The following is a 26,199-nucleotide window of genomic DNA, read 5'->3' as shown; positions in this document are numbered from 1 at the left end:
GCAACGGCCCAGGAAGATATTGATGGACAGTGACTCAAAAACTGCACCAGGGGCAGTTCTCAGGAATTTGCGAGTCTGAGGCAGTGCCTTGCTGCAGTGTTCTCGGTGAGTTGTGCAAGGTGGTCACAGGCCAGGTACTGGCGTAAGAGCTGAAGCTACATTAACATTGTAAAAATCACCGGTAACATCTCATGAGTTCCTTGAACTCCACCGTGCCCAGCATTGCCGAGGGCACTCTTAACACCAGGTCAACCAGCCCAGCACACACACCTAAGGAGGCTCTTTCAATGGCTGGGCCTGACGGGTAGCTGGCAGGTAGCAATAGGCCTTGGGGGCCCTGGACCTTTTGCTAAGCTTTCTCAAGCCCACTATTAGTGGCGACCAGTCTAGATTCACAGCAAGGCCACCCCCACATGCATCAAGGTCCAGCACAGGTATCAGCCAACCACATACAGCTTTGAGACTCCTACCAAGTAGCCATGGTCTAGTAACAGGCAAAGCTGAAATTGGGCTGCACATGACCCCCCTCCCCCCACCAACAGACACCAGAAATAACACACCCAGAACCCAGAGGCCAGCTTCAGACCACACCAGAAAAGTACCCGGTTACCCCACAAGTTGCAAACCCAAAGGACAGGTCTCAACAGGCACAAGAGCCCGCAAGGGTGAAGCCTCCTCTGAAGGGTAAGCCCCCTCATAGGAGCTCATACACTGTGGGCATAGCTAATCCTCAGCCTGGGAGTCAGTCCCACCCACTGAGACACCAAAAGCAATCAAGGCTCAAATACAACAGGAGAACACACATGACACACTCAAGGGACACTCCTGGGACACACACATAGGAGATTAGGGAGACTGCGCAACTGGACTACACAGGACACAGCTACATAAGGCCACCCAGCAAAGACAGAGACACAGGAGAGCTACCTAATACATAGAAGCAAACACAGAAAGGCAACCAGAATGATGAAACAAAGAAATACGTCTCAAATAAAAAAACAGAAGAAACCTTCAGAAATGGATCTAAATGAAATGGAGGCAACCAACCCACCAGAGACAGAGTTTAAAACACTAATTATAACAATGCTTAAGGAACTTTGTGAGGATTTCTACAAAGAAATAGCAAGCATAAAGAAGGACATAGAAACCATAAAAAAGAACCAGTCAGAAATAAAAAATATAATAACCGAAACGAAGAACACACTAGAAGGAATCAACAGCAGATTAGATGACGCAGAGGATCAAATCAGCAATTTAGAAGACAAGGTAACAGACTACACCCAATCAGAATGAAAAAAAAAAAAAAAACAATGAACATAGTTTAAGGGACCTGTGACACAACATCAAGTGCAACAATATTCAATCATAGGGGTACCAGGAGGAGAAGAGAGGGAGCAAGGGATCGAGAACCTATTTCAACAGATAATGACTGAAAACTTCCCTAACCTGGTGAAGGAAACAGACATACAAGCCTAGGAAGTGCAGAGTCCCAAACGAGATGAACCCAAACAGGCCCACCCAAGACACATCATAGTTAAAATGGCGAAAGTTAAAGACAAAGAGAGAATCCTAAAAGCAGCAAGAGAAAGACAACGAGTTACTCATAAGGGAGCTCCCATAACACTGAGCTGATTTCTCAGCAGAAACCTCGCAGGCCAGAAAGGAGTGGCAGGAAATATTCAAAGCGATGCAAAACAAGAGCCTACACCAAGACGACTCTACTCAGCAAGGCTATCATTTAAAATTGAAAGCGAGATAAAGAGCTTCCAGATAAGAAAATGCTAAAGGAATTCAACAAATGTAAAAGGACTTCTTTAAGCAGAAGAAAGGAGAAAACAAACTAATGAAGATAAAAAAATATAAAAATGGCATAATTATGTACCTATCAATAATCACTTTAAAAGTAAATGGAGTAAATGCTCCAATCAAAAGCTATAGGGTAGCTGAGTACATAAGAAAACAAGACCCATGCATATGCTGTCTACAAGAGACCCACCTCAGATCAAAGCCACACACAGAGACTGTAAGGAAAAGGATGGAAAAAGATGTTTCACACAAATGGAAATGAGAAAAAAAGCTCGGTAGCCATAGCTATATTGGACAAAATAAACTTTAAAACGAAGACTATAATAAAAGACAAAGAAGAACATTACATAATAATAAAGGGATCAATCTCACAAGGGACATAACCCTAGTAAACATCTATGCACCCAACATAGGAGCACCTAAATATGTAAAACAAATATTGACAGACATAAAGGCAGAGATCAACAGTAACATAATCATAGTAGGGGACTTTAATACACCACTAACACCAATGGACAGATCCTCCAGACAGAAAATCAACACACAAACATTGGCTGTAAATGACACATTAGACAAGATGGATTTAATTGATATTTTTAGAGAATTTCACCCCGTAGCAGCAGAATATACATTCTTTTCAAGTGCACATGGAACATTTTCCAAGATAGACCACATGCTAGGCACAAAACAAGTCTCAATACATTTAAAAAGATTGAAACTAGAAATCAATTACAAGAAAAGAAATGAAAAACATGCGCCGGCCCAGTGGCTCAGGCGGTTAGAGCTCCATGCTCCTAACTCCGAAAGCTGCCGGTTCGATTCCCACATGGGCCAGTGGGCTCTCAACCACAAGGATGCTGGTTCAATTCCTCGAGTCCCACAAGGGATGGTGGGCTCTTCCCCCTGCAACTAAGGTTGAACACAGCACCTTGAGCTGAGCTGCGCCCCAAATGGCTCAGTTGGTTGGAGCGCATCCTGTCAACCACAAGGTTGCCAGTTCAATTCCTCGACTCCCACAAGGGATGGTGGGCAGCACCCCCTGCAACTAAAATTGAACACAGCACCTTGAGCTGAGCTGCCGCTGAACTCTCAGATGGCTCAGTTGGATGGAGCGCGTCCTCTCAACCACAAGGTTGCTGGTTTGACTCCCACAAGGGATGGTGGGCTGTGCCCTCGGCAACTAGCAATGGCAACTGGACCTGGAGCTGAGCTGCGCCCTCCACAACTAAGACTGAAAGGACAACAACTTGAAGCTGAACGGCACCCTCCACAACTAAGATTGAAAGGACAACTTGACTTAGAAAAAAGTCCTGGAAGTACACACTGTTCCCCAATAAAGTCCTGTTCCCCTTCCCCAATAAAATCTTTTTTTTTTAAAAAAATGAAAAACACACAAATACATGGAGACTAAATAACATGCTACTGATGAATGGGTCAATAATGAGATCAAGGAAGAAATCAAAATAAACCTTAAGACAAATGAAAATGAAAACACAATGACCCAAAATCTATGGGACACAGCAAAAGCAGTCCTAAGAGGGAAATTTATAGTAATGCAGGCCTACCTAAAGAAACAAGAAAAATCTCAAATCAATAGTCTATCCTTACACCTAAGGGAACTGGAAAAAGAACAGCAAAATAAACTGAAAGTGGGTACAAGGAAGGAAATAATAAAGATCAGAGTGGAAATAAACAAAGTAGAGACCAAAAACAAACAAAAAAAAATACAAAAGATCAATGAAACCAAGAGCTGGTTTTTTGAAATGATAAACAAAATTGACAAACCTTTAACTAGACTCATCAAGAAAAAAAGAAAGAGGACCCAAATAAATAGAATCAGAAATGAAAGAGAAATGACAACCGACACCACAGAAATACAAAAAAAAATTTAAGAAAATATTATGAGCAACCAACGCCAAGAAATTAGACAATCTGGACAAATGGCTAAATTCTTAGAAGTATAGAATCTTCCAAGGCTGATTCACAGAGAAACAGAAAATCTGAACAGACTGGTGATCAGATGTCTTCACAGTGAATTTTACCAAACATCCAAAAAAGAATTAACACCTATTCTCCTCAAACTATTCCAAAATATCCAGAAGGAGGGAAAGCTCCCAAGCCCATTTTATGAGGCCATCATTACCTTGATCCCAAAACCAGACAAAGATATTACAAAAAAAGAAAACTATAGGCCAATATCCCTAATGAACATAGATGCAAATATCTTCAACAAAATATTAGGAAACTGAATTCAGCAATACATTAAAAAGATCATACACCATGATCAAGTGGGATTCATTCCTGGTATGCAAGTTTGGTTCAATATCCATAAATCAGTTAACGTGATACACCACATAAACAGAATGAAAAATAAAAATCATGGTCATATCAATAGATGCAGAAAAAGCATTTGACAAAATCCAGCATCCATAAAAAACAAAAAACAAAAAAAAACAGGGGCTGGCCTGGTGGCTCAGGTTAGGAGCACCATGCTCCTAACACCGAGGTTGCCGGTTCGATTCCCACATGCGCCCGTGAGCTGCGCCCTCTACAGCTAAGATTGTGAACAATGGCTCTCCCTGGAGCTGGGCTGCTGTGAGCTGCCGCAGGCTGCTGTGTGCTGCCACGGGCTACCGTGTGCTGCCATGAGCAGCCGGTGGCCAGCGCGGGCAGCCAGCAGCGGCAAGAGCTGCCGTGAGCTGCCGACCAACGACCGGTGACCAACTGCCTCAGCCAGGGGGAGCGCAAGGCTCATAATACCAGCATAGGCTAGGGAGCTATGTCCTACACAACTAGACTGAGAAACAATGGCTTGAACTGGAATGGGGGAGGGGGAAGCGGAAGAAGGGGAAAACGAAAACAAAAACAAAAAGCAAAAAACTCTCAGTAAAGTGGGAATAGAGGAAACATATCTCAACATAATAAAGGCCATATATGACAAACCCACAGCTAATATACTCAATAGGAAAAGCGAAAAGCATTTCCCTTAAGATCAGGAACAAGACATGGATGCCCACTTTCACCATTTTTATTTAGCATAATACTGGAAGTTCTACCCACAGCAACCAGAAAAGAAAAATAAAAGGCATCCAAATTGGAAAGGAGGTAAAATTATCATTATTTGCAGATGACATGATACTATATAGAAAGACTCCCAAAGATTCCACCAAAAAAACTATTAGAACTGATAAATTAATTTAGTAAAGTAGCCGAATACAAAATTAATATTCAGAAATCGGTTGCATTTTTATACACCAATAATGAAGTATCAGAAAGAGAAATTAATAAAACAACCCCATTTACAATTGCATCAATAAAATAAAATAATTAGCAGGAAATTTACCAAGGAAGTAAAAGACCTTTACTTAGAAAATTGTAAGACACTGAAGAGAGAAGTTAAGGAAGATACAAATAAATGGAAACACATACCATGCTCATGGATCAGAAGAATTAATAGAGTTAAAATGCCCATACTATCCAAAGCAATATATAGATTCAGTGCAATTCATATCTAAATACCAATCGCATTTTTCACAGAACTAGAACAAATAATCCTAAAATTCGTATGGAACCATAAAGGACCACAAATAGCCATGGCAATCTTGTGAATTAAGAATAAAGCGGGGGGCAGCCGGATGGGTCAGCTGGTTAGAGCGCGAGATCTGAACAACAGGGTCGCCGGTTCAATGCCCACAGGGGCCAGTGAGCTGCGCCCTCCACAACTAGACTGAAGGCAATGAGCTGCCGCTGAGCTTCCAGAGGGGCGACCAGATGTCTCAGCTGGTTAGAGTGCGAGCTCTCAGCAACAAGGTGGTCGGTTCAATTCCTGCATGGGATCATGGGCTGAGCCCCTGCAACTAAAGATTGAAAATGGCAACTGGACTTGGAGCTGAGCTGCGCCCTCCACAACTAGGTTGAAGGACAACAATTTGGAGTTGATGGGCCCTGGAGAAACACGTTGTTCCCCAATGTTCCCCAATAAAAAAAAAGAAAGAATAAAGCGGGAGGTATCATGCTACCTACAAGGCTATAGTAATCAAAACAGCATGGTATTGGCATAAAAATAGACACATAGATCCATGGAACAGAATAGAAAGCCCAGAAATAAATCCATGCCTATATGGTCATTTAATCTATGACAAAGGAAGCAAGAATTTACATTAGGGTAACGACAGTCTATTTAATAAATGGTGCTGGGAAAACTGGACAGATACAAAAAATGAAACTGGACCACTCAAAATGGATTAAAGACTTAAATGTAAGCCCCCAAACCATAAAACTCCTAGAAGAAAAAATAGGAAATAAACTCTCAGACATTATCCTTAATAATATTTTTACTGATACGTTACCTCAGGCAAGGGAAATTAAAGAAAAAAAATAAACAAATAGGACTACATCAAACTAAAAAGTCTTTTCGCAGCAAAGGAAACCATCAACAAAACAAAAAGACATCCTACTGAGTGGGAGAAGATATTTGCCAATGATACATCTAATATCCAAAATTTATTTTAAAAAAAACTCATACAACTCAACAACAAAAAACAAACAATGCAACTTAAAAATGGGCAGAGGACATGAAGAGACGTTTCTCCAAAGAGGACATACAGATGGCCAACAGACATATGAAAAAATGCTCAACATCACTAATCATTAGAGAAATGCAAATAAAAACCGCAATGTGATACCACCTCACACCTGTCAGAATAACTATCACCAATAAATCAACAGACAACAAGTATTGGCGAGGCTGTGGAGAAAAGGGAACCATCGTTCACTGTTGGGATTGCAAATTGGTGCAGCCTCTATGGAAAACTGTATGGAGGGTCCTTAAAAAATTAAAAATAGAACCTACTTTATGACGCAGCAATTCTACTCCTGGGTATTTATCCAAAGAAACCCAAAACACTAATTTGAAAACATGTATATGTGTGTAAAAATATATGTGTGTGTGTGTATATATATATGTGTGTGTGTGTGTGTATATGTATATGTATGTGTGTATATACGTATGTGTGTATATATGTATATATGTATATACATATACATATACATGTGATAAACTCCTATGTTTACCACAGCGCTAGTCACAATAGCTGAAACCGAAATACCTATCAATAGACGATTGGATGAAGAAATTGTGGTACATTCGTACAGTGGAGTATTACTCTACCATAAAAAGAATGAAATCTTACCATTTGCAATACCCTATTATGATAAGTGAAATAAGTCAGACAGAGATACAAATACCATATGGTCTCACTTATATGTGGAATCTAAAGAACAGAATAAATGAGCAAACAAAACAGAAATAGACTCAGAGATACAGAGAAAAAAACTGATGGTTGCTAGATGGGAGGGGAGGTTGGGGGATGGGGAGAAGGTGAGGGGATTAGAAAGCACAAATTGGTAATCACAAAATAGTCATGGGGATGTGAAATACAGTTTGAGGAATATAATCAATAATGTTGTACAGATTATGTGGGGTGCCAGATGGGTACTGGACTTATCGGGGGGATCACTTCACAGACTGTGTAGATGCCTCACCAGTGCGCTGTGCACCTGAAGCTGAAGTAGAACAATACTGAATGTCAACTCCAATATACTCGTGTGTGTGTGTGTGTGTGTGTGTGTGTGTGTACACCTGTGTGTGTGTTCATATTCACAGGACATAAAGTACAGCATAGGGAATAGAGTCAATGGAATTGTAGCACCTACATACGATGTCAGAGGGGTAGTAGACTTGGGGGGGCTATCACTTTGTGAGGGGTGTAAATGTCTAATCATTATGTTGTTTTGTACACCTGAAACTAATAAAATAAAATAAAAAGAACAAAGGACCATCCGCGTGTTGTCTGCCAGGCCCCAAAGTCTGGTGTGGGCTGCGGGAAGTGAAAGACCATTAGGTGCCTAGAGCAAGACTGTTAGCATTGCGGTATGAATACATTTGCATATGTATTATCCAACCCTCTTCCTTCCCCTCTGCCATTCCTCTATCATCTAATGTAAGAAGTGTTAACGAAGTAAATCTTCCATCTCAAGTTACAGGCTACTCAAAGCGGGAGCATGGCTCACCTGGGAGAAAATGAACATCACCCAAGCGTGGAAAAGAGACGTCGAGTCTTCTTTGGGGAGAGAGCTAGTGGGTTTTCTTCTGCTTGTAGTATAAAGAGGGGTGTGTGGCTGCCAAGCTGACCAGAGTGGACTGGTGCTTGGTCACACGTCACCTTGGAAGGTGAACTTCATTTCCTAGAACTACCTTCCCCATTAGTTTCCGGTTAGGGTTGGCGAGTGGCCTGAATTTTAGAAGATGCAAGGGAAGTGAAGGTGGTGCTGGCCAGGTGCTGATGTCCAGAGCTCGTTCAGCTGCTCTGGGGTCTCCTACTCCAGCCCTGGGCCAGGTGTGAGTGTGCCCCAAGGAGAGCAACAGCTCCTTCCCGTGACCCCAGGAGGAGCGGCCCACATGGCAGCTGGAGCCTGTGGCTTTCAGTGGTCTCTGTTCCTGACCTCAGGTCCCTCTTTCCACCTGCCTGGGACTTCAGGCTCAGCCCCACAAGAAGAAACAGTCCAACCCAGATTCCCATGTGTGGTCAAAGCCACACGCTGCCAGCCCCAGGCTGGGGCTGCTGTATTGGTGGATGACAGTCTGTGGTAAGGCACCCAAACTGGCAGTGGAGGCTGCAATGAGGACCCCAGGAATGGGCCCCACCATACAGCCCTGCAGGGGAGAGGACCCAAGGCCTAGAGGTCCTTGGAGAGAGGGTCGCCCCCGTCGGGCAGAGGTTGGGGGGCAAATGGGAATGTGGCCTGTCAACACATTCGGTTGTGAACCCGCCCTCTCCAGCGCCAGATTTCAGCAACTGCGGGATGGGTGGCAGGAGACCTCTACCCCGTCCCCAGCGACCCTTGAAAGGGGTCTCGGGCCGCATCGGCCCTGCAGAAATAGGTCCACGACCCGCCGGACGCTGCTGCCAGACCCCGTCCTGGACGTAGCCTGGAGCCTCGCAGGGGCGCCACCACCCAGCAGTGGCCTGGGGCCCGGGCGGCGGGGTAGAACCGGAGAATCGAAGGCCTGCCTGCCGCGCCCGCCTGCGAGCTGAGACCGCTCCAGCAGGAAGAGCGAGCGCGCAGACCGCCACTTCCGGGGGCGTGGCGTGATCTGAGCGCCCGCCCCGCCGCCGGCAGCGTGCCAGGCGGTCCCTTCCGCGTCCCTCTACCCATCCATCCGTCAGTCCGTCGGCCGCACCAGATTCGGGGCGGAGCGGGGCGCGTGGTTCCCGGCGGGGAACTCCAGCGTCCAGTGTGCGTTCCGCGACCCCGCCCAGCAGGCGAGCCCGGGTACGGGACTGGCTTGGGTTGTGTTCCTCGGTGCTCGGGGATGCCCTCCTAGTCCGCAGAGATCCCGCCCTCCACCGGGCCTCAGTTTCCCTGCCAGCTGCGCAGGACGACGTGGGGCGGCGGGGTGGGGTGGGGTGGGGTGCTGCCTGGGGCCGCGATGCCCCCACCCCAGCCCCTTGGGACGGTTGGCCTCGGTGGCTGTGGTTTCCTTGCGCAATCCCCGCAGCCTGAGTTTCCTGCTGGCGGTCAGAGAGAGGGTGCACAGAAGGACCCTCGTGTTGTGTGACGGGGTGCTCGCTTAGCTGGCTGGGGCATGCCGGTAGCTGGGGACTCAGTTTTCCCCGTGGTAGGGTAGGCATCTGGGGCTGGGGTACCGAGGTGCCCTCATGCAGACCCACCACACCCCCAGCAGGCCGGATCGGAGCGCCCCCATCATGGGCTGGGGAGCCGGCGGGAGCTGCACTCCGCGCCCACCCATCCGCCAGCAGCTGGCGTCCGAGGCGCGCGTGGTCACTGTGGTCTTCCTCGGCCTCCTGCTGGACCTGCTGGCCTTCACTCTGCTGCTTCCCCTGCTGCCTGGCCTGCTGGAGAGCCATGGCCGAGCCCGCGTGAGCCCACCCCCCGTGTCCTGATGCCCCTGACCCCCACAGTGGCTGCCCACTGCCCTTGGCCCGTCAGGGACTTCCCCAGCCCTTGTCACCTTACCTTGTCCCCCAGGACCCTCTCTATGGCTCGTGGCAGCGAGGGGTGGACTGGTTTGCTGCAGCCATCGGGATGCCAGTGGAGAAGAGGTACAACAGTGTCCTGTTCGGAGGTATGGCCCTGAGCCCCACGCTGGAGGCCCCTAGCGTCCTATCTTCCCTCCTTCCCTTCCCTCCTTCCCTGGGGTCCTGTCAATGCCAGGTCCTTGTCCATGCCTTTGTGCTCCCTCTCTGCTTACTGAGTGTCCATCCACTGTATTGGAGCCACTTCCGTTTCAGGTCCATGGCCTGGGAGTACAGGGCCAGTGTGACCAGACCCTTGGGGACTGAGCATGAGGTGTGGTGACCATGACCTCTGTCTTCCAGGTCTGATTGGCTCGGTCTTCTCCGTCTTGCAGTTCCTCACAGCACCGCTCACGGGAGCCATCTCAGACTGCCTGGGGAGGCGCCCGATGATGCTGCTGTCCCTGGTATGGGTGCCCATAGGCTGGCGGGGAGGGCAGGAGCATACAGCCTTCTCCTGCCCTGCCAGCAGCTCTCTGGGGAGCAAGGGGTCAGCTGTGGGCCCCTCATTGGCCACCTGGGGGTGGTGCTTGATGGGGCGGTAGCTTGTGTCTAAGCCAGGCTGTCCTGCAGCTGCTCCTGCACCCACGGGACAATGGGAACACAAGTGGCCCTTGGCTATCCCAGAACAGGGCAGGATCCCAGGGGTGTTGCTGGGTTTGCTGGCCCAGCTTCTGGGCCCCTCCCGGCTTCAAGTGACCGTGCCTGCCCTTTGGCCCTGCCCTGATGCAGGCAGGTCTGGCCACCTCGTACGCTGTGTGGGCTGCCTCGGAGAGCTTCGCGGCCTTCCTGGCATCCAGGGTGATCGGTGGCATCAGCAAGGGGAATGTCAGCCTCTCCACAGCCATCGTCGCCGACCTGGGCTCACCTCCGGCCCGCAGCCGAGGCATGGTGAGTGCGCACACGGGGATGAGGGGCCGGGGGCCTCCAGGGCTCAGGTCTCCCTCCTGGCTCAGGCGGCCTCCTCCGCAGGCAGTCATCGGGGTGGCCTTTTCGCTGGGCTTCACACTGGGTCCCATGCTGGGCGCGTCCCTGCCCGTGGAGATGGCGCCCTGGCTGGCCCTGCTCTTCGCAGTCTCTGACCTGCTGTTCCTCTTCTGCTTCCTGCCGGAGACGCTGCCCCCGGAGAAGCGGGTAAGGTGGGACGCAGAAACTTCTGACAGGTCCCGGGCTGGGGTCTTGGTCCCATGGGCGTACAGGATGCCCATCCTGTGCCACTCCCAGGTGCCAGGCAGGCTGGGCTGTCCTCTCCTGCTGTCCTCTAGGCCTGGCAGGTGGACTGAAGGCCAGGCTGGCTGGGGACCTGCAGGGCGCAGGTGCTGAGCAGGTTCAGGTCACACCTGTTCCCAGGCTGCCAGGGGAGCCTCCAGCCCCCCGCAGGCCTCTCCAGTTCTGCTCCCTCCAGGCGCCCTCCATCACCCTGGGGTTCCGAGCTGCTGCCGACCTGCTCAGCCCCCTGGCCCTGCTCCGCTTCTCAGCTGTGGCCCGGGGCCAGGACCCACCCTCTGGAGAAAGTAAGGCATGGCCCCTCCCGAGGGTGGGCCCGGCTGCGTGGAGCTGTGGACCCTCACAGCTCACAGCCCTTCCCGCTGCTCCAGGGCTCAGCCACCTACGCCGCCTCGGCCTGGTCTACTTCCTCTACCTCTTCCTGTTCTCGGGCCTGGAGTACACGCTGAGCTTCCTTGCACACCAGCGCTTCCAGTTCAGCAGGTGGGAGTGTGGGCCCCTCGAAGGACCCTGCCTGGGGACCCCCCCTCCAGGGCTGGCTCCTGCCCGGGCCCATCCCCTGGGGCCCAGCCCAGGAAACGGGCGGGCGGTGACTGTCACCCAGGCTCCCTGGCTTTGCGTGTTGGAGCAGGGGTGGGCAGCTGGCCAGCAGGGCTGGGCGCTAAGGGCCACCACCCCCCCTCAGCCTGCAGCAGGGAAAGATGTTTTTCTTCATCGGCCTCACCATGGCCACCATCCAGGGCGCCTACGCCCGGCGGATCAGCCCTGGCCGGGAAATTGCAGCTGTGAAACGGGTATGGAGGCTCCCCCGGAAGTGGGGGGCAGGCGGTATGCTGGGCTCTGCTGGAGCAATAGGGGTGGGTCCTAAGGTCCGCTGTGCCCGCCCACAGGCCATCCTGTTGCTGGTTCCCGCCTTCCTCCTCATCGGCTGGGGGCACACGCTGCCCGTGCTGGGACTGGGACTGCTGCTCTACTCCTTCGGTGAGTGAGCCCTGCCAGGGTGAGGGGCGCAGTAGGGGGCTGGTGGCTGCGAATCCCTCCAGCTCCCAAGCCCGCTGGCTCTCCTCTGGGCTCACGGGCGCCTCACTGATGTCCCCTGCCAGCTGCTGCTGTTGTGGTGCCCTGCCTGTCTTCCGTGGTCGCCGGCTATGGTGAGAAGCCCTTTTTTTTTTGACTGAGGCCGTCCCAGGTGGGAGGCTGGCTGGCACCTGATGGTCTGTCCCCTCCCATACAGGTTCACCTGGGCAGAAGGGCACAGTCATGGGCACGCTTCGGAGTCTGGGTGCCCTGGCCAGAGCGGTGGGGCCCATGGTGGCTGCCTCAGGTGAGGGCGGTTGAATAGCACTTGGGGCGCACTGTGCACCCTTGGTGGCCAGCCCCCGGGGGGGCTGCTGGCTCCTGGTGCAGGCCTCTGTCAGCGGCCTGCGTCTGCTCCTGCCTATTCAGTTCCGGGCACTTAACCCCACAGCTCAGCCCTCCCATCCTCGCGCTGCTAGGTAGGGGGTAGGGGTGGGGGTCCAGGTCACTGCTCAGGCTGTCTCTCCCCAGGATACTGGCTGGCGGGGGCCCCGGCCTGCTTCACCGTGTGCTCAGGACTCTTCCTGCTCCCCTTCCTCCTTCTGCGGAATCTGAGACCTCCAGCACAGACACTCAAGGCCGAGTAGCTGAGCCAGCCCAGCCTCAGGCTGGGGGAGCTGAGGCAGAAAAGTGGAAGGCTCGGGCCAAGACCACTCCCCACTGCCGGCCTGACCCTTCCCTTATCCCTGGAGCTCAAGCCAGGGAGGTCCAGGGGGCCTGACACTCCTCTTCCTACTCCCTGGTGAGAGGGACCTGGGCAGCCCTGCCTACTGCACAGAGTGGGGCCAGGGATTCCGAAACCTTCCGGGCTTTTGATTTGCTGGTTTTCCACCCAGCAACACAGGGTGTCCGTCTGGCATCTGAATGACAAAATAAAGCAGCTATTTTATACCAAGTGCCTTTTTCCAGTGCACGGCTTCCCTGAACACACACCACCCCCGGGGAGAGTGGGATGGCTCTCGAGCCTGCAGACCAGAGGGCCCGGCCCAGCCTGTGTCTTCTGCACATGGCGAAGGGAGGAAGTCAGATGCAGGCCCCTCCAAGATGGGTCAGCACCGGCCAGGTGACACCAACATGGGCCAGGGAGCTGCGTCCTACACAACTACACTGAGAAACAACGGCTTGAACCGGAGTGGGGGGGAGAGAAAGTGGGGGGAGGGAGACCCGCTTTGGGGTCTTTTTTGGGACATGAGACAAACTTGCGTAAAGTTCTATTTTAAAAGGACGAAGAAAAGGAATTAAAATGTAAAACTGCTTCCCAGGTTTAGACAAGGAAACTGCTTAAACAATTTTATTTGTGAGTAAAACGTGTTACAATGAAGGACGGACGCAGGCCTGCCCTCCCAAGCCTGTGTCCATATATGCGACTACACTTCATGTTGTAATACAAAGAGTTAAAATAAACTACAAAAGTAAAATTAAATTCAATGCATATGTGGGGAAAAGGAAGGGACAAAGGAAGAGTCCACGGTTAACGGAAGGACAGGGTGACGGTGGGAACTTGAACATACCTTGGCGACAAAACGACACAGAAGAAAAGCAGCTTGCTTGTCAGTAAGCTCGAAGCAGTGGTCGGTGCCATGCAGCCAGCCTCAGGTCCTGCTTGGGTGTCCAGTCCGTGGGACCTGAGCCCTCGTCTTGCACCAGGTCCACCAAGGGCCCCTCCCCCTGCCCAGGGGGCCTGTCTTGGGGACAGGCAGGCTTGCCCGCACCTCCTCAGGCTGGCACCGGGCAGCTCCTAGAACGAGTCACCTCAGGAGTCCATCTGGCCACCTGCTAGTTCCCACTAAGCAGCTTTACGCTTTTTCCAGAGATCTGAGTTAAGTGAAAATTGACACCGGTGAGGAAAGGAGAGCAAGTGAGGGCTCCATGCGTGACGGGGGGCATGATGTCAGGTGGGGACCACCAGGGCCAACTTCTGCCTTGAGCTACCCTTTATCAAAACCAGGGTATCTCAGGCTGAGTTAAGGGAAGAGTAGATCCTTTTCAGTAGTGAAAGGTCCCCCCACCAGGTGAATGCTGTTCTACAGCAGTCTGCGGCAGGCCCTTGAGCAAACTAAAGCAAAAAGTGGCCCTTCACGTTCAGTCAGAAAGATAGGGTGAACTACAAATCTGCTGAAAGAAAATTCTAGAAAGGATTCTTCCCCCTCCTGATGTACCTTCCCCATGACAGGCATCTAGAGATCGCAGTGAGTGAGAAACTGAGCCCTGACGGGTTTTGGCCGCGGGGTAATCGGGGAGACCGTGCATACGTTGCAGAGGGTGTCCACAGGCCTGTCTGCTGCTGGGTGTCCGGCTCAGCCCCAACGCGCCTCTCGAAGGCCGGCACGGTGCCCTGGGCCCCTGGCAGGCACACGGGTGTTTTCACAGGGCTGAGGCTTTGTGTATGAACAAAGTGCGATCACTGAGGAGGTAATGCCAGCAGGAAGCATCTGATTCAGTCACCTGAGGCCTTGGGGTCAAGGGGAGCCTAGCAGACAGCACAGGTCACTTCACGACAGGAGAGCAAGAAAGGTCAAGGGCAGACCGGCAGGACTCTGTCCGTCCAGCCAGACCGACGACTTAACGCCCTGGGGAGAGTGCGTCACTGAGGAGCAGGCTGAGAGGTCGCGGAGGGGGACATGGGGACCAGGTCTCCCGCAGGACCTGAGGCTGAGGGCCCCGGGAAGGTCCCTGAGCGCACGTTAGCGCCGTCCGCATGGGGCTGGTCACAGCGGGAGGGGAGCTCTAGCTACATGGAGGGGAGGGTTGTTTGCATTCCATCACACAAGACGACAACACAGGACACAATTGGGGACAGTGGTGGCATCGGTCTGTGCGAGACGGGCCTTCAGCAGTCGCCTTTCTTCTTACTCTTCTTCAGGAAGGAGGGGGTGCGGAATTTCTTCTTCTTCTTGGACGGGGACTTGCCTGGAGACCCATCGCTGCCGGGGTCATCGGCAGCTGGGGAGGCGGCCTCTTCAGCCACTTGGGCTGGGGCTGGCTCGGGGCTGGCCACTGGGGGGGACCTGGTGGGGTCTGGAGGGCCACGGGCTTCACAAAGGCCCTCTTCCTCCTTCTCCGATGTCGGGAAGCCAAGCGCTTCTGAAGGCTCATCAGGGGACAGGTCAGGGAGAGTTGGCTTAAAAGTGGCGGCATCACTGTCGTCTCCGGAAATGGGCTCCGGCGGCAGGTCTGGTGGGCGGGCGGGAGAGAGGGCGTTAAAGGCACCTGCCCAGGCCCCAAAGCGGGGCCTCCTGGGAGGCCAGGCCCTGCACAGAAACTGCCACTGTACTGACTGCAGGGTTTTACCAAAACGAGAATAAGAAACTAAGTCAGTTCCACTCTAACGGGAGGCTGGATGCGGCCCATCGCACACCAGACTGCATCGTGGTGGGTTTAGCTCCTCCTCCTGGAAGTTGCTGACAAAAGCGGGCTCAGTCCCAAGGCCTCTGTCCCCAGAGTGGTCAAGGCCAGCTGGGAACATTTTCGGGGTAAATGGTCTGCGTTAAACTCTTGAAACGAGGTTTGCTCTAGAACCCTAAAGGGCATGTATTAGAAGTCCTGAAATTAAGACTAAATTTGGGTCCACAACACCTGGTCTCCCCAAAGAGAAAATCATGGAAAACACCGGCAGCCTGAGCAAAAAACCGTGAGGTAACTCCCAAACCCACGTGCAACATCAACAGCAAACAAATCAAAGCCACGTCGGGAGAATCAATGAAAGGTAAGGGGATGCGATGTAAGGTAAGGGATAGGAGCAAAAACCAAGCCATGGAACAGTCTGAACATGGAAACAAAAAGAACACAACATAAAGCCTTAAAGAAACAGCCGGAGGGCTGGTTTGCAGTGAACGTTCCCATCACCAGAGAGTCACACTGACCAGGGAAACCAATTTTGCAGATTTTTTAAAATAGCCTACAAAGTTACAAGCGATGAGCAGATTAGGGTTTAGTACTTAAGGTGAGGCAGACATCAGGAGGTGACGGCACTGACCCAACACAACTTAGCGCTTGGCTCTGGGAGGCCAGCTCGCCCACCCTGCAGGAGGAAGTCAGGGGTCCTTCTTTGAAGCATGCAGAGGCTTCCTGTGGACGCTCGGGGAAACTTTCATCATTGGACCAAATGTCACATTGAAAAATGGTGCCAATGTCACTCTTCTGCTCGACTCAAATTAAGCTCAAGCACTGAGTTTAAGCAAAGGTCCAAACCCATTCAACCCCCATGCAGAAGGTGGCAAAATCCCACCGGGCCCGGACCGAGTCTGGATCTGGGTCTCCCCACCCAGCAATCACGAGTCTTGAGAAGGCTGACAGGACAAACATGCCCTCTGGAACTTTCGGGACCCACAGGGCTCTGAGAACCACCCCCTTGGTCGGTGGGAGCCCTGAGGGCAGGCTGCCCACCACACAGCTCTCAGGTGACTGAGCCCCTCCCAGGAAGGCCACTGCCCAGAATGGAGGAACTGGGTACAAAGGCGGGGGGTGGGCAGCCCTCTGTTTTTATTCTGAATAAACAGAAAACAAAACGTAACAAGCAACAAAGAGGCAGGAGAATGAGGCAAAGCGCGGGGGAGCTGGGGTTGGACAGCACAGGGCCAGGCGCGGTACTTACAGGGTAACAGGACGGCGCGGTACTTACTATGGTAACAGGTACTCTTTAGCACATCCACCTCCCGCTGGCAACGCAGCCACAAGAAGAGAAAAGCACAAGTACAGTCACAGCCACTGGGTTACAGAAGGAGAATGGCCGGGCCATTCTTGTGGACAGAGTGGGGTGGGAGGTGAGCCACAGGCTCCCAACAGACACGGGAAGCGCGACGTACAAGACCCAGGGACAGACACACAAGCCACACGCCACAGACACGCACTGCATGGTCTGACAGGCCAGTGGAGGCCACGCTCTGCATGGACTGGTTGACGTGGCGAGTAGCCCAGACGCATGGAAGACGTTTCCGGAGGCGTAAATCCGAGCAGAGTAAGGTTTAGGAAATGTGCAAGCAGTGGGCGAAATCGACATAAGCGAAGGTGGGTTCCAACTGCAGACTACGGCCTCCCACCTTGTTGCGACATCTCACTAACGAATCTGTTTTGCCTCAAATTACGCAGGACAGAGCCCACACAGGAGCAGAGGGGGCCAGGGGAACTCGGGTTTCCATGCAAATGCAAACGTCCGTGTTAGTGCCACTTCAACTACTGCCACACAGTCGCTCTCCTTCCACAAAAACACCAAGCTGCCCCACCCCGATCCCCATGGATGCCAGTGAACACAGGGCCATGCACTCGCCCCTACCCCCGAGCTCACCTTCCTCCAGCTTGACGGGGGTGCTGGGGGGAGTTTGGGGGGCGGCAGGGTGCTCCGGAGGAATGCTCTCTTTCTGCTCTCCGGTCCCATCCGGACTCTCTATAGGTGAACACAAGGTGAGAAGGAGACACTGCCATGTGCCTTCACCCTCCTCAAGGGCAGGCAGCCCCCTGCCCGGCCCATCAGCTGCCTCAAGGAGAACAGGGCTTCCGGGAGTGCATCCAAGGGACCAAGAAGGGCTCACAGCCACGGCTGGCTCCTTCCTTTTCCACATTCCTCCCCAAAAGAGGGGGTGAGGATCTGAATTTCAGAAAGATTTAACCAACTCTGGATATAAAATTAATTTCTATTCTTATTCCCAAGACAGTCTGCTGGAGATGCCTCTGCAACACACTGGTGACCCCTGGCCTGCCCTCTGTCCCCTAACGAGAAGCCCCTGGCCGCGTCGTCGTCCCGCCTCTTGTGCTGCTGAGCAGGCAGCCCTGGGTCCCCAGCACCTGCATTGCCTCGCCGCCTCACAGGACTATTTGTAAGCATTACTTAGGTTTTAGTTTTTTATGCAGAGCGTTTTCTACCAGTAATTTAAACTTGGCAACTGCGTATTTTCCTTTTCTCAAGTACAATATACTGATAAGGGCCAGGGGAAAAACTACAGGGACTACAACCCAGGATCCAGGAAGTTCCCAGTCTACCTCTCATCAGGGAAAAACACCCCAGTATTATCCTGACTCCTTAACTCTCCTTCTGTCATTGAAACTTGTATATTACTAGCGTAGGATCAGGAAGGCCCGTATTTTGAACAAGCTGCTCCCATCAGCAGGGCCTCTGATCTGAGGCAGACCTGTCTCCCAAAGCCCCCAGGGCCTGCGGCTACTTCCCAGAAACCAGGTGTCTATGTACAGTGGTCTTTCCACCTCCTGCCCGAGGCTCGCTTTCCTCTCCTTGAGGTGTTCACCTTGGCAGCCAGCCGGAGTTTTACCTGCGGTACACCACCACCCCCTCGCCCATGCCAAGGGCCAGTGCCAGGCGGGGTCCTCCTGGCAGGGTCCTGGCCGGCACTCCCACTCACAGAGCGTGGGCACGGCTGTCCCATCCACTTACTTGCCCTCCCAATGGGAGCCTCCCATGAACAGAACCTTGTGTCTTGCAGATGAGGTCAAAATAGAAAAAAGAAATCCAGCTTTCCCAGACACTGGGAGGGTCTGGTCCGAAGGGCACACATACACTCACGTGTGCACAGGATTTGGGATTAGGCCTGAGGCCCAACAGCTCTCTAGCTCTTACTCTGAGGCAGGCAGTGGCCGCCACGGCTCTCAGAGCTGTCTGCGTGGCGTGCGCCACTCAAGGCAGACGATCGGAGTCAGAGCTCGCTGTGCTGGCTGGGAGAGCGGGCTCCCCTGAGCTGGCTGATGTGCATGAGGCTTAATGTCAATGCACAGCTGACAGAAAGTGACAGGCGGTGACAGTATAACACATACTGAAAAACAATTCAGCAAGAGTTTTTATGCACAACTCAAATTTCAATCGCAGCTACATAACGCATTTAGTTGGTCTAAAACAAGACTAAAAAAATTTAACCTGGGGCAAAACGGAGATTGTCCACGAGCAGTTCCCAGGGCAACCGCCATCGGCCCAGCAGGGTAACCGCCGCCCGGCACCCTGTGGGCCGTCCCTTCAGGAAGGCTGACTCCCAGGGGGCTAACAAGGAAGAAGCGTGGTCCCCGCTTCCAACGTGAGGGGAAGCTTTGTGGCTACAGCTCAACACCCTGCAGACGGCAGCGTGAGCCTCCTGGAGGGAGCACGTCTGTGTCCAGGGTCTTCCTGGGATGCACAACGTTGTTCTTGGGGACCTGCTTTGACTCTCTAACTGGTGGAAACAGGCCCATCTCTCAGGGTTACTGTGAGGACTGGATGAAATAAATGCAGGTGCAGCGTTCACGGCGCCTGGCAATGTAACTGCTCAGAAATGACCCGTGAGTATTAATGAGAATGTACGAATCAAAGGAGGCCTCGCAGTGCAACTTTCAGAGAGAAGTCCTGCATGTGGCCAAGTGCTGACTGACTTCAAGTGCACAGAGACTGGCTTCCGCTGACCGTCCGGATGGCTGTCCCGATCACTCACTGCGGACGGAGGTCCCGCTGGAGGCAGGAGCACCGCCCACCACAGCCCAGACCTCCAGACGGCAGTGTGCCTGTGGGTGCTGCTGAGGCCACAGAGCCCCGGACCCCATCCCTTCTCCCCACTTTCATCACGTCTTCATGACCAGCCTCATATGGGTGGAGGCATTCAGGAGCGGGGTCCCACCCAGCATGCCTTGCGATAGCACACAGGACATCTGTCTGGCAGCGGTCCCGTGGAGCTCTCTGACGTCTCTCACACAGGTACTGGTGGGTCCCCCCTACCCAGAGCACTCATGAGCAAGTGTAACCATCTACTTCCTTTGGCACTCGCCTGAATGACTAGGGAGCCAAAGTGCCCTGAGTGACATTCTGGCCTTAGCCAAACACTGGGTTTCTCTTTCGTGTGGGGAACCATTCTCATCAGCACCTACAATCACCCCGGGAGCACTCACCTCCGGGGCCCTTCTGCTTCCGCTCTACCTCCCGGCGGTACTCCTCCAGCTCTCGGTCGGTGAGCGTGTTGAAGGGGTTGGGGCCTGCGGTGCTCACGATGACGTGCGGCTGGTACTCCTTCTCGATAATGGCCTTGGAGGCCGTCACCAGCTCCCCCTGCAGACAAAAAGGGCTGCCCAGTCTGCCGGGGCCCGGCCCCGGAAGGACTCTCCCTCCTTCCAGGCCAGGCTGCAGGTAAGGCGGGGTGGGCCAGCTTTCCAGGACACACAGACACCTGACACACGGCCCGGCATCACCTTAGGCCCTAGGCTGAGCTACAGCCTTCAGTGAGGGGATACAGAGAAACACAATTTCGATGCTACAAAATAAATGTCAGAGGAGGCAAGAACCCTAGGAAAACCTGCAGGTTTCAGAAGCACCTCAGTGAGAATCTCATGTTCTCATTGACACAGATAAAAGAGGGGACTCTGTAACCCAAGTACCCTTCTCATGACATCAGAAAATGTCACAGATTACGATACTCCTGTAAGGTAGCTCAGAGCTCTGCTTCAATTCTAAGAGCACAGATACGTCCTGTTCTTCTGACCATGCAGTTTATGGTTACCTCCCAAGACACTGACATAACAAAACGTCCCCAAAGCCCAGAACTTGTCTGAGGACTTTGGAAAACAGGGAATTTGGAGACAGGCAAAGCAGAGAGCACTGCACAGCACAAAGGCGGCTCCCAGGCCATGCCCAGTCTTCCAGGAGGCAGCGGCTCCAGCTGGCCCGGGGAGAGGGAGCCAGGCGGCAGTGGAGGAGACACCCCACACTCACCTGCCCCAGTACGTGTCTGTGCCCCACAGCCTGGTTAGGCCCCCAACGCTCTGGGGTTCATTTTTGAGCAAGTTAACCAGAACTCACACACATTCCCGTTACTTAATGAGAGCTTCCAAAAACCACTGAAAACAAGCGAATCCAAAATCCTTTCGATGCCAGGCCTGGTCCATCAGCACTTCCCTCAGGGAGGGTCCCAGCCATGTGCACAAGAAGAGCCAGACAGAGGCCTGGGGCACCTGGTGAGCAATCCCTGTCCTGCAAGCTGGACACAGTGCCTGGAGCACTCACACCATGACTCACCAGTGACAGTGACACAGACCCCGGGAGAGAGAAGCAAAGGGCCAGCTGGAATCAGCAACCTTGTTCGGAGCCTCGAGAGCTGAGATGACCCTCTTTTGACAACGCCTGACCCAGGGTCGACTGGTTTGTCATTCGGCAGCAGCCCTGCCGCCCCAAGACAGGGAATCGGATCCCCATGTGCCCCTCGGCAGCGAGGAATCCGAGACAAGTCCCTCCTGTCCCCAGGACTCCGTTTCACCATCCCGAGAGGAGCCCGTTGGGCTGACAGCGGCTAAGGTCCCGTGGGTGCTGTCACTCTGTAGGTCTATAGCAACTTGGGGAGCTGCATTTGCATCCTCCTATCACTGCCAGGGACACAGAGAGGTGACATGCAGTTTGAGAAAAGTGCTTAAATTCACTTAGGTCAAATGATAAACTCAGTAAAGGAACAAAATATCAAGAACTGACTGCCACAGAGAGGCCCCATGGACAGGCAAGGGTGTCCCTGTGCCAGGACACCCGGCCCTCATGTGCCACACAGCTGGTCCCTGCCACCAGTGGCAAGGGCGCGCTCCCTCCTCAGCGAGAGCCAAGCTGTCATCAAGACCAGCTCTGAACAGATCTGGGGACAGAGGGATCCTATTACCCTGGAGGTCAGGACAAAGAGCAATGCTTGAGATGCAGAGAGAAACAGGCCCCGCCTGGAGCAACCCGGGCTGAGAAATCAGGCTGTGCAATGGCTGCTCCCTCCAGGGTCCACGCGGAAGCTCCCGCTGCTTCTGTCACTTCTAGCTACGACCGGCTCTAAGCAAAACAGAAGCCTAATTATTACTTCTACACTGGACTGAGGCAGCTGGTGTGGAATGAAGCTGTGCAACCCTGGGCTGCTGACCTGACCTCTCTGAGCTTCAGATTTTCATCTGTAACACCCACACAGATTTGAATGTGCTTTCTCAGTGCTGGGCCACGCACACCCCAGGTGCTCAACACCAAGTGCACAGAGTGAGCCTGCAAGGTGGGCCTGCCTCCCATTTCTATCATGCAGCATGAAGCGTGGCAGCAGGACACGCGCGGCCTGAGTGACAGGTGCAGCAGGAAAGGGAAGCTTGGGCTGCACAAATGGGACAGCACAGTTCCTCCCTGCACTGGACGCTCTCAGCATAAACTTCCACACACTCGTCTCTAACAACTCAACTCACTGGTAACAAAATCCAATAAGTGGCCAGAATGACTTCCGGTCTCACTCTGGCATGCGTGACGCTGAGTCCAGAGAGCCTTGGCCGGGCTTCTGTGCTCTCTGGCACTGGAGCTCGGGTGTGGCGGACGACTTGCTGCCCCCTCTTCTGGCAGAAGACAACACCTGCTTTGTGTCAACGGCCACCAGTGAGAAAGAGTTGGAAGCAAAGGAAAGTCCTTCCAGAAAAGCCCAGCTTCCTCAGTCCCCAATAGCCACCCTCAGGTTCTCAAACGGGAAGCAAATATGCACACACCTGCCTTACTGGAAAGAGGACATCTATAGGGCATGAACAGTCCTTTCACCTGGTCGAGGAGAAACGTAAGCTGCCAGGAGCAGTGCCACCTTCCAGAAGCAGCCCTGTCCTCTGTGCTTCAAGGTCCACACACAATGACGTGGGACATCCCCAGGGAAGGACATCAGAGGCACGAAAGCACATTCCCCGATAAGTGAAATATGCTGTGTTGGTGGGAAAAAGACCAAGGTGCACGGAGCACCCGAAAGAGGGCGGGGGGGGCGGACCACCAAGTCTGGAACAGGAAGCCATGGAAGGGGCATCTCCTCTACGGAGCTCTGGGCTCGGTGCCCAGCAGCCTCCTCTGCTAATCCCACCTGGACATGCCCTTCACAGAGTCTCACCTGCTGTTTGCACTTGGGGAGGACTCAGGACTCACCAGGAATCCCCCTCCCAGAGCCCCGACCTGCCAGCCAGGCCGGGAGGGAGCCCCCCCTACACTTCCTGCAGTATTCACACCCAGGTCTGAGCAGTGGACAGAGCAAACTGAAACTGTCTGGATGAGCAACTGGCCCGAATGGCGCCCCCCAGTACAGCTAAGCAGTCTGCCCTCGAGGCAGCCCAACAAGGTACAGCCAGACCCTGGACCCGCCAGCTGAGGGCCCAGTGGACTCAACACACCTTCACACACCTGAGACAAAGAATCAGGAGGTAACAGGACCACAAGGGTTAGGCCCAAAGTACCGAAACATGAAAACCAAGGTGACAGGCACAAGAGTTCATCTTTCTCTCTGGCTCTGAGAAGTTCCTCCAAGCACGGAGCTGGAAGTATATCGTAAGGACAAGGGAAAACAAGACTTGCTGAATGAACACATAAATATGCAAAACAATGTCCTCAGCGGGGATGCCCGGCAGGAATACAGAATATTCTCTACATCTCTGGCAACTGGAACATCGATAAGATGGTACTTGTACCTCCCTGGAGGTGTAGCAACTGAAAGGGACAGAGCCTGAACATATCCTCATAACCGAGCCTGAGCCTGCCGTCTGCCCTCTGTCCTGGGCGCCAGGTCCGCACACCGCGCCTGACAGCTCAGAGCGGGTCTACACCAGACGGGTTCCCCACATGTACAGTAGCACACGTTACGTTAGGTACGCGGGTACACAGAGAAACTATAATTTAGGGTTTCAAATTTTCATGTCTTTTTCTTCCTTGCAACGTTAAAAAAGAATCTAGGTTTCTTTTAAAAGGTAAAAATAAAGCATTTCATCACCAAGGGCTGACAAAGACTGTCTGTTTCCTATTCCTCTGAAATGACGTCTGTCAATCATACAGCCTCCAAATGCCACAGTCCTTACATTTATAGTCACAGCTAAGCAAGCAAAGGGACAAAGTGACAAGGGAACACTGCCACTGCTCACAGTCTGCCCCCGAGCCTTCTGCAATCGGCGTCATGTAACAAACTCCCCAAACCCCAAACCTGTACTAACCAAAATCCATGCAGAACTGCAGGAATGCAGCTAACACTGGCCACTTAACCACCACGCAGAAGGCTGACCATCGTGAAATAATCTCGTAGCAAATGTGTTAATTCAAGAACAGAGCAGGCAGAACAGAACCTCCTGTCCAGTCTCAGGAATAATTTAGAGTCTGGCTCACAGCCACTTTGGTACCTAAGACAATGCCTAGCGAGCAGACAGGTGAGGGACGGCAGGTAGAAGGGCAGGGCAGTGAGTACCTTTCTAACAGAGACAGACTTAGCAGGACTAAAGGTCTGCTCTGGGAGCTCGAGCCCTTCGATTGTCTCCGTACAGTCAGACAGGGGGGCGTCCTGCAACAGTAAACTGAGTCAGCAGAGCCCGCCAGGCCCAGCTTTGAAGTCCCAACGAGCGCACAGGCTGGTGCCGGCAGAGCATGCAGCAGAGACGGCCGGCGCAGTGGGCACAGCGGTGCCAAGTGCTACGTGCAAACACGAGCACAGAACAGGACCGCGGCTGGCCGACTTCAGGAAGGCGGTGACAATCACCTGCCCTGCAGTCGTGGGGGAGGTTTCCGAGGTAACTACTTACACGATTACCTTCCACGTGCCACGAGGCACATCCCTTCTGAGCAAGGGGAAATGAGCACGTTTACAGGTACCTCTGCGACCACTTTGCCCCAGCAGCATGCCATTGCAGGCAGTGACATGTACAAGAATGAAGGCCACTGACCCCGCCCTCTCCTAGCACTGCGTCCGCCCCTCAGACCGGGCAAAGCCACCCCAAAGCAGCCCTGCGCCGCCCTCGCAGGCATGCAGTGATGGGGCCGGGCTGGAGGGGACGCGGCCCTGGGGTGCGCACTTGGCCTAACTCGAGGAAAAGGGGCTGAGTTCTTATCATGGAGACTTTGAACAAAGACAACCAGTTGCTGAGAAAGAACACTTACCTCATCGAGCCATTCTCTCTCAACTTAAGAATAACTTGGGAGAGGACGGCCATTCGAGCCCCCATTCACTAATGTCAGAGACCTTCTGAGCTCTCACCTGGACGAGGCTCCTGTCCATCATTACACCACACAAAACCTGCGACTGGGGGCCGGCAGTCTTAATGTCCTGTAAGTTCTGCTCCCGGATCTGAGGACGGCAAGAAGGACAGACACTCATCGACAGCACAGGAAGCCGGCTAGGACAGCTGAGTCAGAGCCAGGCCCAGTCACGAGTGAGCTGCACGGAGCTCTGCCCTGCCCTGCCCACTGGGGCAGTGTGACCACCCAGCCTACGGGGTGGTGCTGGTCCCGTGGCTCAGTAATGCAAGGGTCTCGGGTCGGAAGGCTCGTCCCTACACTCTGCACCTCTAGGTGACGGGTGAACACTCACTCGAGGGCAAACATCCCCTGTGAGCCAGTCTTGGGGAGGGGGAAAGGGGGCGTGTCTCGTGTGCTGGTACAGCAACGGTCACGACTCCCACTGAACCCCGAAAGGCGGCTTCCAGTGCGGCTCTGCCATGTGAGCCAGCAGCAGCCCCGTGCAGTCTGCGGCTCGCACGTCACTGTGAGGACAGCAGCACCAGCACGAGCCCCCTGCCCTCCTGCTCACAAGGTCCCAGTGGGCGCCAGCCCGGCGGTATGCACCTTGTTCCTCGTCTCCTGGACCTCCTTGGGGTTCGTGTTCAGCGGGACGAACAGGTTGGGGACAGCAGAGGTGGAAGTCCTGTGTCCGTCCTCTCTAGTCCACTGTAATATCAAGAACAGTTGAAAAGTCAGAAGTGTGGCGACGACAAGGGACACCACAGCATCAATCTGTCCAACTTATCTCACATCTGGTCATGCACTGAACGTCACAGAGAATGAACCAATGACCACACTCCCGCCGTGCCCCTGCTACGGTCAGGTCGGGTGGGCATGTCCCAACAGAAGCCAGAAATGGTGGAAGCCAGGCTCGTGACTGTGCAGCAAGGGCCACTGAGACAGCCCGGCTGGAATCTAGGGCATGACACAGGCTGACGACGAGTTATGCCCCCATCACTCCCGAGGACTCGGCCTGGGGACCCTTCAGAGCACATTGGTTCACAGCTCTGAGAGTCGTCA

The 26,199-nt window shown here is 53.2% G+C and overlaps 2 protein-coding genes across 17 annotated transcripts in view; one reads left to right on the top strand and one right to left on the bottom strand.

The window, feature by feature from the left end:
- The first annotated feature begins 8,706 nt into the window (after positions 1-8,706).
- MFSD10 (major facilitator superfamily domain containing 10) lies at positions 8,707-13,105 on the top strand. 4 transcript variants are annotated; one of them, XM_074320524.1, is made up of 13 exons: positions 8,707-9,141; positions 9,554-9,749; positions 9,859-9,955; positions 10,241-10,312; positions 10,638-10,796; positions 10,878-11,039; positions 11,311-11,419; positions 11,504-11,615; positions 11,818-11,926; positions 12,023-12,113; positions 12,236-12,283; positions 12,367-12,456; positions 12,681-13,105. In XM_074320524.1, the coding sequence occupies exons 2-13, from the start codon at positions 9,736-9,738 to the stop codon at positions 12,794-12,796; spliced, it is 1,179 nt and encodes a 392-aa protein (XP_074176625.1). In that variant the 5' UTR covers positions 8,707-9,141; positions 9,554-9,735; the 3' UTR covers positions 12,797-13,105. The 4 variants fall into 4 exon arrangements, with proteins under 4 accessions (XP_074176625.1, XP_074176628.1, XP_019567046.2 ...); XM_074320527.1 differs by having other exon boundaries at positions 9,551-9,749; XM_019711487.2 differs by having other exon boundaries at positions 8,708-9,141; positions 9,551-9,749; positions 10,209-10,312.
- A 367-nt stretch (positions 13,106-13,472) lies between these two features.
- ADD1 (adducin 1) overlaps positions 13,473-26,199 on the bottom strand; it is an 87,262-nt gene continuing 74,535 nt past the window's right edge. For 5 of the 13 annotated variants that reach the window (XM_019711479.2, XM_074320439.1, XM_074320445.1 and 2 more), the window contains 6 exons: positions 25,744-25,845; positions 25,157-25,246; positions 24,374-24,466; positions 20,067-20,223; positions 17,494-17,592; positions 13,473-15,383 (listed from right to left, as the gene is read on the bottom strand). In XM_019711479.2, coding sequence (XP_019567038.2) covers positions 15,040-15,383; positions 17,494-17,592; positions 20,067-20,223; positions 24,374-24,466; positions 25,157-25,246; positions 25,744-25,845 — 885 coding nt within the window. In that variant the 3' untranslated portion in view covers positions 13,473-15,039. Of the gene's footprint in view, positions 15,384-16,830; positions 16,868-17,493; positions 17,593-20,066; positions 20,224-24,373; positions 24,467-25,156; positions 25,247-25,743; positions 25,846-26,199 lie in introns of all 13 variants that reach the window. The other 8 variants (XM_019711481.2, XM_074320468.1, XM_074320471.1 and 5 more) reach the window with 3 other exon arrangements.

This window comes from Rhinolophus sinicus, linkage group LG02, assembly GCF_036562045.2.
Source record: "Rhinolophus sinicus isolate RSC01 linkage group LG02, ASM3656204v1, whole genome shotgun sequence".
Classification (NCBI taxonomy): Eukaryota; Metazoa; Chordata; class Mammalia; order Chiroptera; family Rhinolophidae; genus Rhinolophus; species Rhinolophus sinicus.
Note: the sequence above shows the minus strand (reverse complement) of the source record. Positions and strands in the feature narration are given on the sequence as shown.

Coding starts and splice junctions, on each gene's coding strand:
- MFSD10 (XM_019711487.2), top strand. CDS start 9,576: ATGGGCTGGGGAGCCGGCGGGAGCTGCACTCCGCGCCCACCCATCCGC. Junction 9,956..10,208: donor CAACAGTGTCCTGTTCGGAG/GTATGGCCCTGA, acceptor TCTGTCTTCCAG/GTCTGATTGGCTCGGTCTTC. Junction 11,420..11,503: donor GGACCCACCCTCTGGAGAAA/GTAAGGCATGGC, acceptor CCGCTGCTCCAG/GGCTCAGCCACCTACGCCGC.